Below are 23,099 nucleotides of genomic sequence, written 5' to 3' on the forward strand. Positions count from 1 at the left end.
TAATCAGAGTTTCACTTTTAACAATTTCCCGTCCTGAAGTTTCTGCAGTACCTGCGGCGGCTGCTTGGTGGCGCTCCTCGGGGGCGGAGCCACGTTCTCCACAGAGCAGGCGGGCTGTTGGACTGGACTGCGGTTGGCGAGGCCGGTGGTGGGGGGCGTGGGCTCCGTGTTGGCGCTGCTGCTGCTGCGTAGCGAGGCGCTGTGAGGGAGAGAGCGTGGAGTCCTGGCTCCGCCCCCTCCCCTGCTCTGCTGCTCCACCTTGATGATGTGGGCTGTGCCCGCCGTCGTGCTCTGACGAGGGATGGCAACCGCTGTGGCGGTGCCCGGCGGGAGGTCGGGCAGCACGTGGCGGCGCGGCGTCGAGCACTCCTCGCTCTGCGTGCTCCGCCTGCTGCCCAACTCGTCCAGGCTGCTGTTGGACGCCACGCGACCTTTGACCCCCACCTGGCTGCCGAAGTCGTCGGAGTTGCTGTGGCTGTTGTGCGAGCTCTCGGTGCTCAGGTTCTCGGAGCTGGAGTCCTGCCGCAGCGAGTGGGCGGAGCGCGTGGACAGGCTGTGGGCGGGGTTACTCAGGTGGTAGACGGGGTTCTGGAAGCACAGCGGCTGCAGGCTGCGCTGCTGGCTGAGCGACGGGTTCAGCGGCCGCCTCACCTGCGGCGCGCTCTGCGGCTGACCGTCTCTGGGCGGGGCTTTGAGCTGGTGCGGCGCCGGCTGCGGGGTGAGAGGGTTGGAGTGGGGGTAGTTGAGCGGGGGCGGGGCGTGTCCGATGGAGGCCTGGGAGCCCGCCCTGCTGAGGCGGGGCGGGGCCTCGTGGTGCGGCGGCGGCCCCGCGGGGAGGCCGTGCAGGCTCTGGGCGTCCTGCAGGTCCACCATAGAGATGCTGCGGCCGTTGGGCAGCAGGGCGTCGCGCTCCTCCTGGTCTGAGAAGCTGGTGTGGGCGGAGGGATGCTGCTGAGCCAGCAGGGGGCGCTGACCGCGAACGTAACCCTCCATCAGCTCGCCCACGGGAGACTGCAGGCTACGGACCTCGCTGTGGCTGCAGGAAGTGACACGTACACAGGAAGTCATCAACATCATTTACTCGTGACGACATTAAAACCAGGAAACAATAAAAACGGTGTCAGACAGATTTTATGTGTCTTTCAAAATAAGATTGCCCACAGACCCGTGACATCACATCCTGTTTCAGGCCGCCACGTTGAAGCTAACGTGACCTTTTAATGGCTCTGTGTCGTATCTGTCAGCTGATTGGTTACCTGTCGGCGGGGTCCTCGAAGATCCGCTGTAACCCTGACGACAGGCTGCCGCTGATGTTGTGGGCGGAGTTGTGGTCCTGGAAACGGCGCAGCTGCTGCTGGACGGGCGTGGGAGCGGCCAGGCAGCGAGAGATGTCTCCCAGAATCCTCGGCAGCGGGCCCAGCTTGGCTACGGTGGCCTGCAGGAAGGAATTTTCACCCTGTGGTCGCCGTGTGTGCGTGTGTGTGTGTGTGTGTGTGTGTGGATGGTTTGAATGGAAGCACCAGGATGCAGAGGTGGTGATGGTGGGGGGGGCAACAGAGAGTCGGCCAGACAGGAAGTGAACAGAAGGGGGGAGAAAGAAGGGGGGAGAAAGGAGGGGGGAGGGGGGGGGGAGAAAAACATGAGGGAAACTTAATGGAAACAAAAACCAACTAGAACTTCATGCTTCTACTGAACAGAACCACGTCAAACACAGCAGAGCCATGAGAGGCCGAGCTCAGGTGAGACAGGTGAGGCACAGCCGGGGGGGGGGGAGGAGGGGGAGGGAGGGAGGGGGGAGTTCAGGCCATGCTGTGAGGTTCAGCCGCGCAGCGTTAATGTGGTTAAATGAGCTGAAGTGCTCCTGATGTTCATGTCACATCATCAAATGCTCACATCACACCGATCACCAACTGAACTTTCACTCCGTTAGAGCGCCAGACTCACACCAGTTACCAACCTCCTGACGCTGGACAGCTTTTAGTGGCTCCTCAACAAACAAATAAATATAAATAAATACTTAGACTAATTCTAGCCTTTGTGTTGCTTAGCAACTGTCGAATGCACGGTGCAGCCTACTTTTTGTATTCATAAAAAAATGTCTTTACTTTCTTTCTGCCGCGCTTGGTAACCGTTTTATTAAAGCAACAGCTCGCTTGTTACATCATAGTTAGGGGGGGGGGGGGGGGTTGCTGATCAACGGCCCTTAAAGCGTGTAACACGGCCTGAAGTGAGCGGCTGCTTCAACATCTTTATATTCCTGAGCGGTCTGTATGCAGACAGCTCTTTATAAAGATGCAGTTTTTGGTGACTGTTGGAGGGAAACAGGAGAAGAAACTCGAGTCCTCACAACAAAACGACGCTTCGGACTCGACCGTCAGTTTTTAATCTAATCTGATGGATGAGAGCGAGACTTGAATCTGGAAACACGCCCCTCGCCGCCGCCTGCTGCTTCCTCAGGTCAAACACTGTGCTCAGCTTTATAAAGTAAAAAGCTTCATGTTTTTCAAAGTATAGAGTGGCTTAATAAAAATAACAGGTACAGAAATACCTGAAAGGACACTGGAGATGAACCGAACGCTGAATATAATCAAACATTTCACATTCCCATTTCCCACAGGATGTGTAGAGACTATGGTGGGGGGTCTGGGGCCCGAGAGGGTCCGGTAAAGAAAATTACATGAGTCCATTTACTTTTAATGGACATATGTAATATATGTTTTATACTTCCTGTGAATATAATCCAGTTAATCTTATTTCCATCCTGTACAGACGCCTTATTTTGAAAACCGGACGTTGTCACATGTGTTTCCTCCTCGCGCTGAATCCATCCGGTCCGACCCGGTTTGATAAATAATGTTGTAACTTGAAGACTTCACAGCCGCTCTGACAGGATAAAGTCTCTAACCTGCCCGTCAGCTCGCCCTGCGCCGCTTCACTTACCGTAAAGGCTGGAATACGTGCGCACTCCAAATGTAGGCGCGGCTAGTTTAATCTCATTCTCACAGACGAGAGACAGAAACACTCACAGTGTTTCTTTTCTAAGAAGTCAGCCACAGATGGAGCCGATGTGCTGTTTTTGCTGTTTTTGCTGTTTTCAGCAGATTAATTTCGGTGCATCCTCAAAGGAAACCTAGAAAACATTTGAAACCTTATTTCCTACTATTTAAATTTGTATTTTTATTTTATTTTATTTTTTATTAACACTACAGCAGCTACGCAAAATGCAAACGGCGTCTCAGTAATATCGTGGTGAGATTGAGTTAGTTCAGTTAACGGAGCATCTGTGTTGCTCCACGTCTGTCGGAAAAACAGCAACAAAAAAATGTGTCTGACTCACAAACACAAACTTCTTTGTGTGGAATTTCCAATTTTTCTCACGCTTTTGTCGGCTTTAGTCTCCAGTCAGCAGCTGCACGCACACACTCGGTGTCGGTCGTTACCTTGTCGAGCTGAGAGACCACCTCCCACAGCAGGGCGTGCAGGACGGACAGCTCGCGGCCGAGGTCGATGTAGCCCTCGAAGCCCGGCGTGTTGGACAGAGTCTCCTGGTTGGAGATCTCCGACAGGAAACGCATCATCCCCGCCCACTCGTGCTCCAGGAAGTCGTTCATGAAGGCCATGTACTCCTCTTTGTTCCCAAACCTGAAGACGAGACACAGACGGACCACGTGTCCACGTTTAGACCCAGTGTCGCTAAACATCATTCCTTCAAAATAAAAGAAGTAAAAATCTGTTTCTTTTATGTTACAGCGCAAACTTCCTGTTAGCTCCCCGTGCTAAAGCTACGTGACATGTTTGTACATAACGAGAGACGGACCGTCCTGACCATACAGACAAGGCGCCAACAGCTGGTCAGTTCTGTATCCTGAAGGAGGACTCTTCTACACGCCGACCTCCTGATCAGCGGGCGACCCTCTAGAGCGCCCTGTTATCATGCCTGTACGAGTCACCCAGTGGACCGAGACACGATTGACCTGTTACTTATTAGGTGTTTGCAGGTCTGTTAAAGAGGTTTTAAGCCTGCTGACCTGTAGTGTTTTTACCCTCTCTGTCCTCTTTCTAAGCTTTACTCTAAATGCTGATTCCTCCCCTCCTTGTAAAGAAGGAGTTGTTCTCGTGTGTCCTGCCTGGTTAAATAAAGGTTTAATAAAAAATAAATAAAGGTCGACTAAATACTCCTTCCTCAAACAGCTCAACTGCTTCTTACGATACTCGTCGCAGACCAGGACTCGGGGTGGAACCGCTTCCCGATCAGCTTCCTCAGAGCCGCCGTCGACCTGCGGACACTCACTTGGTGAAGTTGGCGAGGTTCTGGATGACCTTGGCGATGAGCGTGAGCGTCCGGGACGTGCGGTCGTCCGGGTATTCCTGCATCAGGTTGAAGAGCGACGGCGACATGATGGCGGGGCAGAGGAAGCGCAGGAAGAGCGAGGCGCTGATCAGGCGCTTGCTGATGTCCTGCTGGTGGCCGCGGGCGACGCACTGCTGCTTCCACGCCGCGAACACTTCCTTCAGCTCCCGAGGAAACACGCTGCGGACACAGGAAGGAGGGATCAGGTTTCTGCTTTTAAAGAGTCACTTCTGCTGCTGGAAAGAGCAGCAGAGGCTTCCTGTCATCACAACTGTGTGTTTACGCCACAAGCAGGAAGTGGAGACTGGAATACTGAATAAAAGTGAGTCTGTGATTTTCCCCTGAAAACATCTTGACTTGAAAAACACTTAATAAACAAAGTAGATTCAGGAATGGAAAATATTTAATGATGAGTTCAAGGTTATTCAGGTTCAGGGTTCCAGGTCTGGACTCACTGTTACACAAGACAACATACATAATATTATGTTACATACGACAAAACCTGAATTAGAATTCATATCAGACACAGAAACTCCCCTGTTTACTGGCAGAAATGCCCAAATGTCAAATAATGGCTGCAAAATATGTTTCCTCATGCCATGAAGTGAGGACAACCAGTGGAACCTCAGACTGATAAATAATTGTACAGATTTTCAAATTATTATTTTGATCGTTTGATATTTTAATAATTGTTTTGTTTTTACATTTGATACTGATTTCTATAAAAAAAAAATATTATTTTTTTAATCAATTAATTATTTTTAAAAAAGTCTATTAATATATACACACACGTTTCATTTATTTATTGTTAAATTTTTTAAATATTTTTATTTTTTAACACACACACACACACACACACATGCTTACTGTTTTATTTATTTATTTTATTTTAATTTTTTAATATATTTTCTTTTTTTTTTAAACACAAACACACATACGCTTTTATTAAATTACTTGTATAATGAAATGTATGGGGGGCTGATTGTTCTTATGTTGTGTATATGATGCTTTGGCAATATTATTGTTACACATTCATGCCAATAAAGCAGACTTAAAACAGATGTATAAATATATTAAGGCCTTTTAAACGCAGAACATATCGTATTTGGTCTTATTTGCAGTTAAGGTGCAGATTCAGGAGTCTCGGCCAAATTCTAATTTATTTAGGTATAAATCACGGCACGGAGTTTAAGGGAGTTTCACCTCTTACAAAAACAATGTGCTGTAATTAAAACTTTGATTTATAGCTTTGCTGAAATCCCTGAACTGTATTTGGGACAAACCTTTAATTCCTCTCGCACAAAACTGAAATAAGCTACTATGAAAAAATTTGTTTATTTCAAACAGAATATTATCCAATAATATCAAACACGCGTCATTCGTTTGATCTCCGACAGACGGCTTCTGCGCTTTTATTTTGAAGGCAGCAGCGTAATGAAAATTCTTTTGGTCGTTGGACCCTCACAGACTGAAGGAAGATAAATAATCAGGAACGCTTTCGGTCTGAACGAGCGCTTCACATGTAACAGGAGTTTTCATCTCTTGTTACTGGCAGGTTGCACCAGTAAATCTATGAGAACGAACGATTGAATTGTGGAGAATCTAACTGATCTAATGATGTGCAAACTGACACATTGATCATAAGTTCAAACATTAATATTTGGATTAACGATCTGAGCAGCTTAGAAGCAGCTAAAGCGTCGACCCCGCGGGGTTTAAGAGGTTTTATACATCCAGAGAGCTTCTATAAAAACCAGACCTGCGTTTATTAGTCATTACGTGTTTCCTCAGCAGGCGGCTGTTAAATGAAGTTTTACCGTATTGCAATACCTTAATGAGATTATTATTAACAAGTAAAAACAGATGAGGGGATTCTGTTTTAGTCTGTTTGTGCTTTGAGTCCACAACACGGAGTAAAAGCAGAGCAACACCTGCTGGAGAGGAGAGCGCTGTTACCTAATGAGCTCATCGCTTTCAGCCAATCAAATCAACACGTCGACACTGGCCGTGACGGCGAAGGTCAACGGCATCCGTCCTGTAGCTGCCTCTCTCCGGCAGCAGTTTTGTATATTCCCACCTGATACACACCTGTAGCTATTTGACCAGCTTCTGTTTATCTCCTGCACAAACTAACTTCTCTGACAGACAAACCGAACGCTGGATTCACATTTTATTTTGAGAAACTCCTCATGAGCGCGTCGTTTCTGCCACTGCTGGACGTTTAGCCAGTTGTTTGATTTGAGTTGATGTCAGGTCCTCTGGGGGTTTCAGATTTAGTTTTTGACTTAAAGTGAATATAGAAATGAAACTAAGCACTGAATCTGGCCTCTTGTGAGGCTTTAACAAAACGTCCTGTAAAACGTTTTCACTGCTACAATCATCGTTACATCCCTGTAAAATACTGCTTTATATTTAGAAAGGTACTTTTCTTTATATTTAGAAAGGTACATTTCTTTATATTTAGAAAGGTACATTTCTTTATATTTAGAAAGGTACATTTCTTTATATTTAGAAAGGTACTTTTCTTATATTTCTACTTTCTGTTGTCATTTCCATCCCCAAACATCTCGACATGCTAAGTGAGTAATTGTAAAACATCATTTCCCCTCTGGGATCAACAAGTGTTTCCAGGTGTCTCACCAGTAGGAGTTGATGATCTTGCAGAAAGCCAGCTCGCAGCACATCTTCAGGTTGCTCTGGTGCTCGGCCAGATCGCCGCCGGAGCAGCGGCTGGGATCCACCTCGCAGTTCTCGTCCGACTCGTACAGGGCTTTGATGAACTCACCTGGTCGCACAGACTCAACGGTTACTGACAGTCCCAGTGTTCTTCAGACAGATCTCACAACAATAATAAAACACGTGCAGAGGACTCGTGTTCCTGAACGCGGCGCAGGAAGTATCTATTTTCAGACGTGAGCCTATAAATATATTAGATTTGTGTTTTTTGAACTCTAAAGTTTCTGTTTTTCCTTCTAATAATAGTCTGAAAGTTTCTCGCCGCCGCCGCCGTGACGAGTCTGAGCTGTTGGTTTGTAACGACAGCAGGTCTCAGGGGTCTGACACAGTTCTGGATCTGTCAGAGCAGCTTCTGAACTATTTTAGGTCTTTTTGAATCCGAGACGTCTCAGATCACCTCGAGGAGGAGGAGGAGGAGGCAGCAGAGTGAAGACATGATGTGCTCTGATTTTAGCACTCAGCTAAATAAGAATAATAAAAACAGTTCTAAAGGACTTTTCATCTGGTTGAGGCTCGACGCTGCTGACAGACTGAACGGTTTGAGATCCAGCTCAGGAGGAACTTCACCTGAAGCCACGTTTCTAACGAGAGGAGCGTTAGTGACAGGACAGACGTTCAGGTCAGCTGTTCCTGCTGAAAGTCCAGTTAGACCTTTGTATCAAAAAATGGAGATTCAACCTTTTAAAGAAGGAATATTATTCCAGCAGGAAGCAGAATGTTTTTCTTTTTCTGTGGCGGAGGGACTGAAATCTGCTGAGACGGCCCAATTTAACATCTTTCATACAAACACATCCAAATTTGTATTATTCCAACCTTCATTTAACCAGGAAAAGATTAAAAATCTCTTAGAAGATGCACCACAGGAGGCCGTCAGACTCTCCAACTCCTCGCTAGATAATTAGGAATTGTGCAATATTGTATTTTATTTCTGTATTTTATGTTTCTATAATTATTATTTCTGTTCTTTTTCTTTAATGTCTTGTTACGTGAGCAGCTGTAACAAAAAATTTCCCTCGTCCAGACAGACATAAGCAGATTTCACAGGTTCTAAGAGGTGCAGACGTAAAAAAATCTGTTAGTTTATCATGACAATAAATAATAAATTACAGGATTGTAAAATCTAAAAAATATGTGTAAAAGCATCCGGTGAGAGCAGCTCAGAAACATTCAGTCATTTTACAACTGATTCTTTCAACTTGTTTGCTTTCAGCTCCAGAAACGTTCAGTCTTCAGGATGAACCATCGGTGCTGAGGCGGTGAAATCAGCCTGAACATTATCGTCTGAGACGCTGAGCTCCATACGCGATATTAGGTTCACGAGAACGAGACGAAAAGGAAACGTTGATCTTTAAACGATTCATTTCCTGAATTCTGGCGAAAGTTTCTGCACCAATTTGTGATGAAAAGGAAACACAAAATTCAGGCAGCAGGTGACATTTCAAACAGAATCTAAGTGAGCAGCTCTCAGATCTGTTTCTGCTGCAGATCAGCAGATCAGCTTTTCCTCGTGGAACATCCTCCCTGCTGAGGCAGGATTTATTGTCCCTCCTCTTTTGTCGTGTTCACAGGGAGAGAACGGAAAACTTGGCCAAAAACAAACTGTGACAAGTTGTTGTTGAAGTTGATCGGTGCTGCACGTCTTTGGGTCATTTTAGAATCACTAACGCGTTTTTTTAGGACAGGGCGCAGTTCTTTCTTCTATATTTCATTGCATTGCAGGTTTTCTTATTGTGCAAATAAACTTTCTAAAGGCTTTTTTTTTTAACTGCAAGCTACATTTCAGAACGATTTTTAACAAATTATGCTTTAAAAAAGTGGCGAGGACAATAACACCTATGGTTTCATGTGTATCAGTTTAAATCACGATGAAATCAGGACTTCATAAATTCATATTAATGAGAATTTAAAGTGTTTCTAAAACCTGCTCTTTATTGTTATTGTGTTTGCAGGTGTGTTGGTGTGTTTGCAGGTGTGTTGGTGTGTTTGCAGGTATGTTGGTGTGTTTGCAGGTGTGTTTGCAGGTGTGTTTGCAGGTGTGTTTGCAGGTGTGTTGGTGTGTTTGCAGGTGTGTTTGCAGGTGTGTTTGCAGGTGTGTTGGTGTGTTTGCAGGTGTGTTTGCAGGTGTGTTTGCAGGTGTGTTGGTGTGTTTGCAGGTATGTTGGTGTGTTTGCAGGTGTGTTTGCAGGTGTGTTTGCAGGTGTGTTGGTGTGTTTGCAGGTGTGTTGGTGTGTTTGCAGGTGTGTTTGCAGGTGTGTTGGTGTGTTTGCAGGTGTGTTGGTGTGTTTGCAGGTATGTTGGTGTGTTTGCAGGTGTGTTTGCAGGTGTGTTTGCAGGTGTGTTGGTGTGTTTGCAGGTGTGTTGGTGTGTTTGCAGGTGTGTTTGCAGGTGTGTTGGTGTGTTTGCAGGTGTGTTGGTGTGTTTGCAGGTGTGTTGGTGTGTTTGCAGGTGTGTTTGCAGGTGTGTTGGTGTGTTTGCAGGTGTGTTTGCAGGTGTGTTTGCAGGTGTGTTGGTGTGTTTGCAGGTGTGTTGGTGTGTTTGCAGGTGTGTTGGTGTGTTTGCAGGTGTGTTGGTGTGTTTGCAGGTGTGTTTGCAGGTGTGTTGGTGTGTTTGCAGGTGTGTTGGTGTGTTTGCAGGTGTGTTGGTGTGTTTGCAGGTGTGTTGGTGTGTTTGCAGGTGTGTTTGCAGGTGTGTTTGCAGGTGTGTTTGCAGGTGTGTTGGTGTGTTTGCAGGTGTGTTGGTGTGTTTGCAGGTGTGTTTGCAGGTGTGTTGGTGTGTTTGCAGGTGTGTTGGTGTGTTTGCAGGTGTGTTTGCAGGTGTGTTTGCAGGTGTGTTGGTGTGTTTGCAGGTGTGTTGGTGTGTTTGCAGGTGTGTTGGTGTGTTTGCAGGTATGTTGGTGTGTTTGCAGGTGTGTTGGTGTGTTTGCAGGTGTGTTGGTGTGTTTGCAGGTGTGTTTGCAGGTGTGTTGGTGTGTTTGCAGGTGTGTTTGCAGGTGTGTTGGTGTGTTTGCAGGTGTGTTTGGTGTGTTTGCAGGTGTGTTGGTGTGTTTGCAGGTGTGTTTGCAGGTGTGTTGGTGTGTTTGCAGGTGTGTTGGTGTGTTTGCAGGTGTGTTTGCAGGTGTGTTGGTGTGTTTGCAGGTGTGTTTGCAGGTGTGTTTGCAGGTGTGTTGGTGTGTTTGCAGGTGTGTTGGTGTGTTTGCAGGTGTGTTGGTGTGTTTGCAGGTGTGTTTGCAGGTGTGTTTGCAGGTGTGTTGGTGTGTTTGCAGGTATGTTGGTGTGTTTGCAGGTGTGTTGGTGTGTTTGCAGGTGTGTTTGCAGGTGTGTTTGCAGGTGTGTTGGTGTGTTTGCAGGTGTGTTGGTGTGTTTGCAGGTATGTTGGTGTGTTTGCAGGTGTGTTTGCAGGTGTGTTGGTGTGTTTGCAGGTGTGTTTGCAGGTGTGTTGGTGTGTTTGCAGGTGTGTTGGTGTGTTTGCAGGTGTGTTGGTGTGTTTGCAGGTGTGTTGGTGTGTTTGCAGGTGTGTTTGCAGGTGTGTTGGTGTGTTTGCAGGTGTGTTTGCAGGTGTGTTGGTGTGTTTGCAGGTGTGTTTGCAGGTGTGTTGGTGTGTTTGCAGGTGTGTTGGTGTGTTTGCAGGTGTGTTTGCAGGTGTGTTGGTGTGTTTGCAGGTGTGTTGGTGTGTTTGCAGGTGTGTTTGCAGGTGTGTTGGTGTGTTTGCAGGTGTGTTTGCAGGTGTGTTGGTGTGTTTGCAGGTGTGTTGGTGTGTTTGCAGGTGTGTTTGCAGGTGTGTTGGTGTGTTTGCAGGTGTGTTGGTGTGTTTGCAGGTGTGTTGGTGTGTTTGCAGGTGTGTTGGTGTGTTTGCAGGTGTGTTTGCAGGTGTGTTGGTGTGTTTGCAGGTATGTTGGTGTGTTTGCAGGTGTGTTTGCAGGTGTGTTGGTGTGTTTGCAGGTGTGTTTGCAGGTGTGTTTGCAGGTATGTTGGTGTGTTTGCAGGTGTGTTGGTGTGTTTGCAGGTGTGTTGGTGTGTTCAGGTGTGTTGGTGTGTTTGCAGGTGTGTTGGTGTGTTCAGGTGTGTTGGTGTGTTTGCAGGTGTGTTTGCGTCTCACCGAGTGCGTCGTGCAGGTATTTCTGTCCCACCAGCTTCAGATATTCCTCGATGGCTTTGGTGGCGAGGGTGTTCTCCCTGAAGATCAGGACGTCGTGGTCGGCACAGCGATCCACCTCCGACATCACCAGGTCTGTCAGGAAGTCCTGCACCGGAGGAGGAGATGGTGAGCATGTGGGCAGCCATGTTGGAAAGCCGACTACAAGCCAGTTCTCCTCCAGACATTTTAACGAGCTGACCAAACCTCTGATGAGTAACTGTTCATCCAGCACCGAGTTTTATCCATTTATTGCAGCTGCTAATTATTTCATGTTCAAAATGGGATCTAAGGGGCTTTTATGGTTTGATGAATAATTGACAGACACCCGATGAGAGATTCATGTTTCCAGAGCTCTCTGCTGAGCTGCCTGGACCTTTATCAACTCACCTTCCAGTAAAACCTGCTCAGCTGACGGTGACTCAGGTCTCGTCTGGACTTACGTTTTAAGCACTAAAATACTTTGTGAACGGCTGTTGGAGCAGAAAGTTAAGTCTTAAAGTTAGCACTGAATATTCTCAGCTGCTTCTCTGAACTCGGCCGGTCGGGAGCCACTCCCGGCTGTCCACATACTTTTGGCCATCAGGTGTAATCCTTAATCGCAGCTAAGTGACAACCTCCAGCTCTCAGGAGTGAAGCCGGAAGAGCCTTAAACCTGCGTCCTCTCTTAAACCTGCGTCCTTTCTAGCAGCCAGCAGGGGGCGACTTAAACCTGCGTCCTCTCTAGCAGCCAGCAGGGGGCGACTTAAACCTGCGTCCTCTCTAGCAGCCAGCAGGGGGCGACTTAAACCTGCGTCCTCTCTAGCGGCCAGCAGTGGGCGCCTTAAACCTGCGTCCTCTCTAGCAGCCAGCAGGGGGCGACTTAAACCTGCGTCCTCTCTAGCGGCCAGCAGGGGGCGCCTTAAACCTGCGTCCTCTCTAGCGGCCAGCAGTGGGCGCCTTAAACCTGCGTCCTCTCCAGCGGCCAGCAGGGGGCGCCTTAAACCTGCGTCCTCTCTAGCGGCCAGCAGGGGGCGCCTTAAACCTTCGTCCTCTCCAGCGGCCAGCAGGGGGCGCCTTAAACCTGCGTCCTCTCCAGCTGCCAGCAGGGGGCGACTTAAACCTGCGTCCTCTCTTAAACCTGCGTCCTCTCTAGCAGCCAGCAGGGGGCGCCTTAAACCTGCGTCCTCTCTTAAACCTGCGTCCTCTTTAGCAGCCAGCAGGGGGCGACTTAAACCTGCGTCCTCTCTTAAACCTGCGTCCTCTCTAGCAGCCAGCAGGGGGCGACTTAAACCTGCGTCCTCTCTTAAACCTGCGTCCTCTCTAGCAGCCAGCAGGGGCGACTTAAACCTGCGTCCTCTCTTAAACCTGCGTCCTCTCTAGCAGCCAGCAGGGGGCGACTTAAACCTGCGTCCTCTCTTAAACCTGCGTCCTCTCTTAAACCTGCGTCCTCTTTAGCAGCCAGCAGGGGGCGCCTTAAACCTGCGTCCTCTCTTAAACCTGCGTCCTCTTTAGCAGCCAGCAGGGGGCGCCTTAAACCTGCGTCCTCTCTTAAACCTGCGTCCTCTTTAGCAGCCAGCAGGGGGCGACTTAAACCTGCGTCCTCTCTTAAACCTGCGTCCTCTCTTAAACCTGCGTCCTCTTTAGCAGCCAGCAGGGGGCGCCTTAAACCTGCGTCCTCTCTTAAACCTGCGTCCTCTTTAGCAGCCAGCAGGGGGCGACTTAAACCTGCGTCCTCTCTTAAACCTGCGTCCTCTTTAGCAGCCAGCAGGGGGCGACTTAAACCTGCGTCCTCTCTTAAACCTGCGTCCTCTCTAGCAGCCAGCAGGGGGCGACTTAAACCTGCGTCCTCTCTTAAACCTGCGTCCTCTCTAGCAGCCAGCAGGGGGCGACTTAAACCTGCGTCCTCTCTTAAACCTGCGTCCTCTCTAGCAGCCAGCAGGGGGCGACTTAAACCTGCGTCCTCTCTTAAACCTGCGTCCTCTCTTAAACCTGCGTCCTCTTTAGCAGCCAGCAGGGGGCGCCTTAAACCTGCGTCCTCTCTTAAACCTGCGTCCTCTTTAGCAGCCAGCAGGGGGCGCCTTAAACCTGCGTCCTCTCTTAAACCTGCGTCCTCTTTAGCAGCCAGCAGGGGGCGACTTAAACCTGCGTCCTCTCTTAAACCTGCGTCCTCTCTTAAACCTGCGTCCTCTTTAGCAGCCAGCAGGGGGCGCCTTAAACCTGCGTCCTCTCTTAAACCTGCGTCCTCTTTAGCAGCCAGCAGGGGGCGACTTAAACCTGCGTCCTCTCTTAAACCTGCGTCCTCTCTTAAACCTGCGTCCTCTCTTAAACCTGCGTCCTCTTTAGCGGCCAGCAGGGGGCGACTTAAACCTGCGTCCTCTCTTAAACCTGCGTCCTCTTTAGCAGCCAGCAGGGGGCGACTTAAACCTGCGTCCTCTCTTAAACCTGCGTCCTCTTTAGCAACCAGCAGGGGGCGACTCCAGCGGGTCTCTGAGAAAATGTTTCTACTTGTCAGCTGATTTATTCCCTCAGTAAACACTTTCCTGATGAGTTTCTGGTCTCAGTCGCTAGTTTCAAGTCTTCTTCAACGCAGCATGATGTTCATTTAGTAAATTATGGTCCCATTTAGAGGAACAGAGACCAGGAAGCAGGGGAGGCTTTAGGGCGGGGCTACAAGGCGATTCATATCCGCTGCTCTGTGAACATTTAACCAGCTGAAAAAGCTGATCGGGAGTCGGCTGCTCACTTTTCGGGTAAGTACATTTTGTTTTAACCACTTGACGCCAACTGTCGCAAATTTGCATCACGCCTCTTCCTTTCAGACTGCAGCTGAGATAGCAAATGTTTTCCCCCAGTGCCTGTTTGTGCATATTCAATACGTACCTGGGAACCTTTTGCAAGCACTGGTTTCTCGTTTATGCCTGTTGTCGCTAATTTGCATCATACTGAATTAATTTTTTTTTTTTTTATTGTAAATAATTCAGGCATCAACGGGTCAAGCCCGTTTGTCGCTAGCCAAAATTAGCACCCCGGGGTTAAATCACAGTTAAGATGAATTAGCGATGCTAACCAAGCTAGCTAGCTCCACCATCTCGTCCAAACGAGGTCACATCTGGTGCCTGGTTGCAAAAAATTAACATTAACACAAACTCGAGGCTTCAAAACTGCCAGGTCACGGCGACCGCGACCACGCCCACTTCTTTTATACATCTATGTTTGCGGCCCCTTTTCCATTAATTGAGTATTTAATTAAGCTCAGCACTCAGCGTTTAATTAAAATTTAAATGTTTAATTTAGTTAAAATGAAGGAAGAGTTCAGCTTGGGAAATCTTGTACGTTTATCTGGCTCCTTCCTCAGAGTTAGCTGAGATGATCGATCCCTCTCTCAGGTCTGGGCCAGATCAGCTGCTTCCCCCTGTTTCAGGTCTTTATGCTAAGCTAAGCTAACCTGCTGCAGCTTCATATTTCCCGTAGAGGCGTGAGTGCGGCATCCAGCTGAACATCCGACTCCCTGAAAGAAAACTAATTCCCCGGCAGGGTTCTGATTGGTCGCTGAGTTCTGACCTTTGCCCTCCCGGTGCTCTGCAGGATGTGGACCAGGGCGCACGCCATCTCCTCCTTGTTCTTGACGCTGATGACGGGCTCCAGCACCGAGCACAGCATGGTGTAGTTGTTGGTGACGAACTCGGCGAACTCCTTGTACTGCTCCATGGGCAGGATGGAGATGGTCTGGAAGCGGGACTTGATGCGGATCGACGGCCCGCCTCCTTTGGCCTTGCTGGTGGTGGGCGTGCTGACCGGGTACCACTTCTCCACAAACTGCCGGCCCGTCACGCCCGACACCGGGATGTTGACCAGGCCCACGTAGTTGTTCTTGTCCTTCTTCTTCTTCTTGTCCACGTCGCGGTAGATGTGCACGGTGATGCTGTGCATGGCGGGCAGGCTGGAGAAGTCGAAGTACTCGCCCCAGAACAGGCTGTCGTGGCGAGTCTTGCTGGTGGTCCGGGCGTACAGGACGTCGTCCAGGCAGAGCTCGCAGAAATACTTCTTCTTCGGCGGCAGGTCTTTGGCTTCGATGATCCACAGACGCAGCAGGTTCTCCGCCCGCCGACAGTTGTCCTGGAAACACAAACACCCCCGGTTAAAACATCTAAAACCGCTTCACTGGTTTCAAAAAGAAAGACCTCAACAAGCTGGTCTGACTTCTTGATTCATCACCTCAAATCTACATGGGTGCTATTTCCTGTATTTAAATACATGTTTATCTTAAAGGAAAACTTGTTTATTCGACCGAGACCATTTCTGTGAGACTAACTGGGAGGACTTGTTTTGAAACTGGTCCAGCACGCCGTGGAACAGGGCTGCAACTAAAGGCTCAGATTATATTCAGATGATATTTTCACTTCTAACTCGGTGAATTAAGGGTTCAAGCTTCAACCAAACCAGAGCTGGTGAATTTAAAGGTGTCGTAAAGAACGTGGCGACGGCGGCATGTGGTCGCATGTTGAATTTTAGCATTTAGCATTTAGCTTTTATCCAAAGCGACTTACAGTTGTTATACATGTCAGAGGTCAGACGCCTCTGGAGCAACGATAATAACAATCTGAGCCTGTCAGCGGCAGAAACGAGCTCTTCGGTGGACGCCCAGAGGGTCAGTCACACAGAAACACGTCCAGGTTCAAAAGTAATTAAGTTTTTAACGTTTACAACTGGGGCCACGTGTTGCGAGTCAGAGTCAGAGCAGGAGGGTCGTGCGAACTGTCTGCAGCTCTGGATGCCCGCCGCTGCCAAACCTGAGACTCTTTTTCCACCTAAATACTAACAAGGCCCGTCGCAGCGTGCGCACGGACGCCAAAGGACGCCAAACAACAGGTCACGGAAGCAAAGACAGTCTCACCTTGTTGGGCTGAATGGTCCTCCTCAGGTTTTCCATCCACTTGTCTCTCTCTGAGGCCGAAGTGCAGCTGAAACATTTGCTGCCGCCCGAGTACGTCACCTGGCAGGTGAGAGAGAGAGAGAGAGAGAGAGAGAGAGAGAGAGAGAGTTACAGTAACCAGAGGGAGGCGGCTCAGAGTCAGTAAGAAGTGAACTGTAAAGTCTGTTTTTAACAGACTGCTGCTGATGTGTTTCAGGTATCAGTGTGTGTGTGTGTGGGGGGGGTAAATCCTTGTGTCTGATTGGCTGAGGGACTTGATAAAGCGTCTCGCCCCCCCCCGTGTGTCGGGTGGTTCTCGTCACCTCGAAGCAGAACTCCTGTCCCAGGATGCTGCTGTGCAGAGGCTTGATGAACACGTCCTCCTCCATGCTCAGGTCCAGAGCCTCCACCGCGCTGCCCGGGCTCAGCAAAGACTCATGGGAGGTCGACTCCTTCAGCTTGGGGAGCCCGCGAGATCTGCGAGACAAGAGGAACATTTAAATAGAAATCAATTCTAAAAAAGCCGGTTTAGGTTTCAGCTGAAGTTCTTTATGACCGCCAGGAGGGCGCCGCTGAGCACAACAGGTGCGCAGATCCCACGCCACGAGATTGAGCGAACGTCCTCTGGGTGTTGGCGGTCGTCACCACAGCCTCCTGCTGTCAACAGTGAAGCAGGAGAGCAGTAATACCTACGAAAAACAACCACAGAGCCAGCTGAGGGGCGTTCCCCCGAGCATCCCCCCTGCTCCCACCGTCCTCCCGCCTCGACCCTCCAGCAGGCAAACGGGAGCAGCGTTCACCACGAGCAGAGAGCGTCGCCCTTATGAAGCGTCCCTGCAGCCGGTAAACAAGGTCCTGGGACGGGCCAATCGCGCGGGGCCTCTGGGAGCGTTTCCAAAACAACAACGTCTTCCGGGAGAGCCGGCGCTAGGCAGCAGGGAGTGACGCAGCGAGGAGGCGTTTAATTACAGACCTCAGAGGGCAGAGGGGCCATGAACACACCGCAGCTTTATCAGCAGGAGAAGAAGAACGAGGACTTTCAAAATAAAGCAGCTGAAAAGCAGAACTCAGCTGATAAAATGCAGGTTTTAGTTTAGTTGCGTCTCTGAATAGACTCCCTCTCTGCATCTTTCTTTTCTTTATTTAAAATGCTCCCACAACTAACAAGCTCAATGTTTTTAACCAGTTAATGAAGTCAAATACTGCAGGAAGTCAGAATGGAAACAGCAGAGAGTTTCAACATCTTCTGCCTTTAGCTGAACGTTTAAGGTGCTGCAGGATCAATTAATGCAGCTGTATTAGGAAAACTGTATTTGTGCTTCCTCTGAGTACTCGTTGTTCATAATACCTGTGTACTTTTACCTCAGTAATATCTTGGATGCAGGACTTTCACAGTATCTTTACACACAGGATCTGAACCCGTGTTCCCCGACTGGATCACGTGATGGTTAGAAACGCTTCAGCTTTTCAGGAGATCACTTTTTAATCCACTCCGAGTGTGTGTCTGTGTGTGTGTGTGTGTGTGTGTGTCTGTGTGTGTGTGTGTCTGTGTGTGTGTCTGTGTGTGTGTGTCTGTGTGTGTGTGTCTGTGTGTGTGTCTGTGTGTGTGTGTGTGTGTCTGTGTGTGTGTGTGTGTGTGTGTGTGTGTGTGTGTGTCTGTGTGTGTGTGTCTGTGTGTGTGTCTGTGTGTGTGTGTCTGTGTGTGTGTCTGTGTGTGTGTGTCTGTGTGTGTGTCTGTGTGTGTGTGTCTGTGTGTGTGTGTCTGTGTGTGTCTGTGTGTGTGTCTGTGTGTGTGTCTGTGTGTGTGTGTGTGTGTGTGTGTGTGTGTGTGTGTGTGTGTGTGTGTGTGTGTGTGTGTGTGTGTGTGTGTGTGTGTGTGTGTGTCTGTGTGTGTGTGTGTCTGTGTGTGTGTGTGTGTGTGTGTGTGTGGTGTGTCTGTGTGTGTGTGTGTGTGTGTGTGTGTGTGTGTGTCTGTGTCTGTGTGTGTGTGTGTGTGTGTGTGTGTGTGTGTGTGTAATCCCCCTGCTGTGTCAGATGAGTTACGTAAACCTGGATTAGCGTGTTGAGATCAACATCAGATCTCATGGTGAATTTAAAATCTCTCATTCATGTATCGTTTCGTTTCTCTGCCCACCGCTGAAAATCAAACCACATGATTGGACGTTTCTGTCACATGATATTCCATCTGTAAGTGTGAATACAACTGCAGGGAACCGAATGTCCGAGACCCGGGGCCTCGTTAAAACCGGGGGCCTCATTAAGACCCGTGCGTTTGGGTTCCTAACTTCCTGCATGTCTCAGCTCCTGACTGACCTGCAGTGAGCGTTTTAAAGTCCGTCAAAGCGTCTCTGATCTGCCAGCAGCTGCTGCGCAGACCTAACGTCACCTCATGTGTTATGTCAACAAAGCGTGAAGAAGAGAGTCCTTCTGGTCCTGGACCGTGGCGGACCGCAGCAGACGCTCCAAAATTTGGCTCAGCTTCACTAAAAACCTGCAGCAGCTGCAGTCAGGAGGTTCGGTGCGAGGGAGGAAGCGGCTCCGACGCGACGAAGCGTTTGCTTTGCTTCACCGTGTTCAACGTGTCTCCCAGATCCAGCTAACGCCAACAGCAGCAACGCCTCAGGTACAGAACACAGGTGGGCCGACGTTCAGCTTTTACACTGGAGGGAAACCGACGATGGCTGCAGGTCAGACGAGTCCCAGAGACGCCGCTCTAGGACAGAGACTCCTCTCACTTTAGAGACATGCAGGGGACGAGGAGCGAGGAGATCTGTGGTTAAGGAACCAGAACCGATGAAACTGAAACGATACCAAACCTGGACTTTGGGTTTGTACAATGTGGGCTTTTTGTTCTTTACCCTCTCTGGTAAAAGGACATTTTACTCCCAGAATTCATAGCTGAGATCAGAGTCCAGGATGGGAAACATTCATCTTTCGCCCTCTGACACATCTTTATAAATCAAACTGACCTAACTTCATTGAGCTCGTTTCTTCTGAAATCCTGTAAAGGTTTTAAAATGACTCGAAGGAAACGACGTGAGCTGAAACGGACTTCAGCAGCAGATGGAAACTGAGGAAGTGAAAACAAGCACAACGTCTGAAGCAGTTACAGCAGGAGAGCTTCAGTTTACGTCCAGCTTCTGCTGGCGTCTTTATAACAGGAAGTGTTTCTGCTGGTACCTTCTTTCAGCTGAGCTCACGTTACCTTAAATAAAGATGACTCCAGGCGGCGAGCTCTGCAGATTTCTATCTTCAGTAGTGTAAAGCTGAGGTCGGTGAGGGAGAGAAAAAGCTGCATCTGTGCTTCTTTATTCCAAATGAGTGTTTTTAATCACTCTGTGTTAAAAAGGGGGGCTTGTTCAAACACGTCTGGTCACGTGACCTGAAGCTGCAACGCTCCATTAACTAAACACAGTCAGCAGTCTGTGTGTGATCAGGCCAAGCAGGGACCTCCGGGTCTGAAAGTGAAGCTCCTTAAACCTGCGTCCTCTCCAGCAGCCAGCAGGGGGCGACTCCAGCGGCTCTCTGAGAAAATGTTTCTGCTTCTCAGCTGATTTATTCCCTCAGTAAACTCTTTCCTGATGAGTTTATGGTCTCAGTCTCTAGTTTCAAGTCTTCTTCAACACAGCATGATGTTCATTTAGTAAATTATGGTCCCATTTAGAGGAACAGAGACCAGGAAGCAGGGGAGGCTTTAGGGCGGGGCTACAAGGCGACTCATTTCCGCTGCTCTGTGAACATTTAACCAGCTGAAAAAGCTGATCGGGAGTCGGCTGCTCATTTTTCAGTAAGTTTGTCGCTAGCTAAAATTAGCATCCCAGCTAATATTACAGATACATCTTGCTAACCACGCTAGCTAGCTCCACGCTCTCGTCCAAATATGGTCACGTCTGGTCAAAAAAAACAAAAACAACAAGATGGCGACTGGAGGCTTTAAAACGGTAGTCCACAAACCAACGGGGGACATCACGGCGGCTACACCCACTTCTTTAATAGCGTCTGTCGTTCAGAGCAGGAAAATATTCTGACAGAGTTTCAGGAAGGCCGGTTCGCTGCATTAAGAGGAAACCTGATCCGCTGTGCTGTCAGAGGAAGAGGAGGAGGAGGAGGAAGCACTTACTGAGCTCTGACCACACACACACTCTGCATCCTTATATCTTTGCTGTTATCAGGGATTGTGGGAATATTCCCGGAGGTGGCACGGGGCTGGAAGCCAGAGGCGGCTCCCCCTGCTGGTCTGACATCTGAACCCTGTTTCCTGTTTCACCAAAGCTAATTATATTTATCTTCTGGAGGAGTTTGAGGGTTTAGCTTTTATTATATTTACAATAATCATAATTATAAGCAGAGAGCCGATGTGAACGTGAGCCCAGAGTAGATTTAATCATCCAAGGAAAAGATGAATTATCCGCCTCCTTCAGTGCTAAAGTTGAAGCTTAAAGCAGCGATAATTTACACCTTCCAGCTTCGAGGCTCCTTCTTAACTCGCCTCTGATTTATTAAAGCCCAGTCACAGAGTTTGTTTTGACTTTCATCTGCTGAACGAGGACCTGGACGTCCCTGCAGGACAGCGCACGCCTCTTCAGCCTACTGGTCTTGTTGAGCCCACCTGCCAGCCTCTGTTTCTGTTTCGTGGTCATTACCGCTCACACGACAGGTTGGAGGGCTGCCGCCGCCCGGACACTAACGGAGACCTGATTCTGGTGACGCGACAGTCTGCGTTTGTCTCCTTCCTGTTTCAACACCTTTGGGATGAACTGGAAGCCCGACTGAGAGCCAGACCTGATCAACCAGGTTCAATAAGCCTGAAACCAGGGCACTGGAGGGCCGCGAGGCTCAACTGGACTTGAAAATACTTACAGTCTCTCACTCTTCAGTTCTGAGTGACTGGCAGGAATCCCAGCTATTTAACGGTCGTTAGCACGAGGTGGTTTAGCCCTGACCTCAGGTGGCTTTCACTGAAGAATCCATCACGACCCCACAGAGGTTAAACAGCCGGGTCTCCCTGCCAGACAGGCAGGACTGAAGAATCCAGCTGCCTTTGAGTTTAAAGTTATAACTCTGACCTGGATGGTGAGAATCTTCACAGACGATCCTGCTTATTTTCCGCGGCGAGTCGACCGCTCGTTGTGTTGCTCCAAAGTGCACACAAATGAAAACTAGGCAGTGCGGATCAAATATGAACAAAGACGCTGTCGCCTATTTATCCCTTAAATGACTTCCGAGGCATATTTTAGGGTGCCGTTTAGCTCCGACAGGTCCAGGTGCGTCCTCGCCGGATTCTTTGTGTGTCCAGCTGACGATGCAGACGGGAATCAATCTGCACCGTTTCCATCACAGCAGCACACGTTTGTTCCTCCACGCCCGTGGGGACTCGATAACGCCTTCCCTCGCCCCTAACCCTACCCTGAACCCTCACCACTGCACGCCTGTCATTAAAACATACCTCGACCTTATTCTGACCCGACCACAAAACGCTCACGCTGCCCTTTAAACTCCTGGCGTCTCCACAAAGCCGTCAGACCTCACAAGAATCCTACAAGCCCCCGTTTGGACCCCACAAACATATTTAAACAAACCCTTCCACGCACGGTCCTACCTGAACCTCAGAGTTCTGGAGATCTGAGCTTTGCGAGCTCTCCGGAGGAGAGAAGACGAAGCGTCCATCAGGAGTCAGAGCTCAGAGCCGAGTGAGCGAGAGAGGCTGAGTGTGTGTGTGAGAGAGAGAGAGTGTAAAGCATTATCCTCCTGTCCAGCTGGCTGACAGTCTGTCGGCCGTAAAGCTGCATCGCTGCATCAGTCTGCGCCACATGTGAGCCTGATAATACTGCTATAAATATAATAATAATGCACTTATGATCAGACTGGGACGCGCTGTTGGTTTGTGGTGACATGCAGTAAAAAACACGTTCAGATTAATATAAAAGTTGCAGTTCACATGCAGTAATAATATTCATCAGATTAACACAAAGTAATGGTCAGCTGGAGCCTGAGGGCCCCTAAAAGGTCAGGGACCAGTCGACTAATAATAAAATAGATCAGAAGACGCATCAGGATCAGCTTCACACGACTGATCGCCACGTTTTAAGGTTTTAGCCCAGACAGAACAACATGTGCTTCTTCACTACGAGGTGTTCGGTCTCTCTTTTGATGGACAGGCTAACAGTTTCCCCCTGCTTCCAGTCTTTGTGCTAAGCTAGGCTACGCAGGTCCTGGACCCGCAGATGGTTTCAGTGCAGCGTTCCACCCTGACAGGACGGACATCTCTTTGTTTTATTTTGTTGCTTTCTTTAAACTGAAAAGCAATTTTAAGGAATTCCAGGTTTTCCAGGTCGCGTGGTGGGCCTGTAATCAAAGACCACACGTGTGCATTTTGTATAAACCTGCAGAGCGACAGCAGAGCGAGCTGCAGGGAGAGAGGAGAGCCGGCCTTCCAGTAAAACCACCTCCAGTCAGTGCTGGGAAGGCTGGGCGGGTTAATGGAGGGAGGAGGAGGAAGCCACAACCTCCTGAAGACGGAGGAGCAAGAGGAGCTGAGAAATAAATAAACCCTCCGCCCGTCTGTCTGCAGTTTAACTTCTGTCTGAGAGACGAAGCCTCGGAGAGCTGATTAGAGCAGGAAACGGCGAGCGAGCAGAACCAGAACAGGAAATGAAGCTTAATGTCAGACCGGCTCTGCTGCTCAGAGTCAACAGCACGAACAAAGTCTACAGCTTCCACCGCCGCACGGAAACATGGAGGTTCAACACGAAGACCTCATCTGAACGACTGAGACCTGGAACCCTGAAGGCCCCCGTGTCAGAGGGTGGCTACCGGACCCGAGCCCGACAGGACTCGCGCTTCAACTTCCTTGTAGAGAACATATGGTGTAAAAATAAACACACCTGATGGACGTGCTGCTGTTTAGGTTTGTTTTTTACAGCGCTTACTTCGCAGCAACGCCTGAACGCAACACGTACACGACTGTCACATGACAGCTAACACAGA

The 23,099-nt window shown here is 49.0% G+C and overlaps 1 protein-coding gene across 1 annotated transcript in view; it reads right to left on the reverse strand.

The window, feature by feature from the left end:
* rasal2 (RAS protein activator like 2) overlaps positions 1-23,099 on the reverse strand; it is a gene marked incomplete in the record, with an annotated part of 209,259 nt that overhangs the window by 6,245 nt on the left and 179,915 nt on the right. The window contains 9 exon segments of the mRNA XM_038719075.1: positions 52-1,036; positions 1,257-1,435; positions 3,441-3,642; positions 4,292-4,531; positions 6,992-7,136; positions 11,183-11,327; positions 14,762-15,316; positions 16,095-16,193; positions 16,436-16,589. Coding sequence (XP_038575003.1) covers positions 52-1,036; positions 1,257-1,435; positions 3,441-3,642; positions 4,292-4,531; positions 6,992-7,136; positions 11,183-11,327; positions 14,762-15,316; positions 16,095-16,193; positions 16,436-16,589 — 2,704 coding nt within the window.

The sequence above is a fragment of the Micropterus salmoides genome, unplaced genomic scaffold (genome assembly GCF_014851395.1).
Source record: "Micropterus salmoides isolate LMB-PRFRI ecotype aquatic unplaced genomic scaffold, ASM1485139v1 Ms_hic_scaffold_14, whole genome shotgun sequence".
Lineage (NCBI taxonomy): Eukaryota > Metazoa > Chordata > Actinopteri > Centrarchiformes > Centrarchidae > Micropterus > Micropterus salmoides.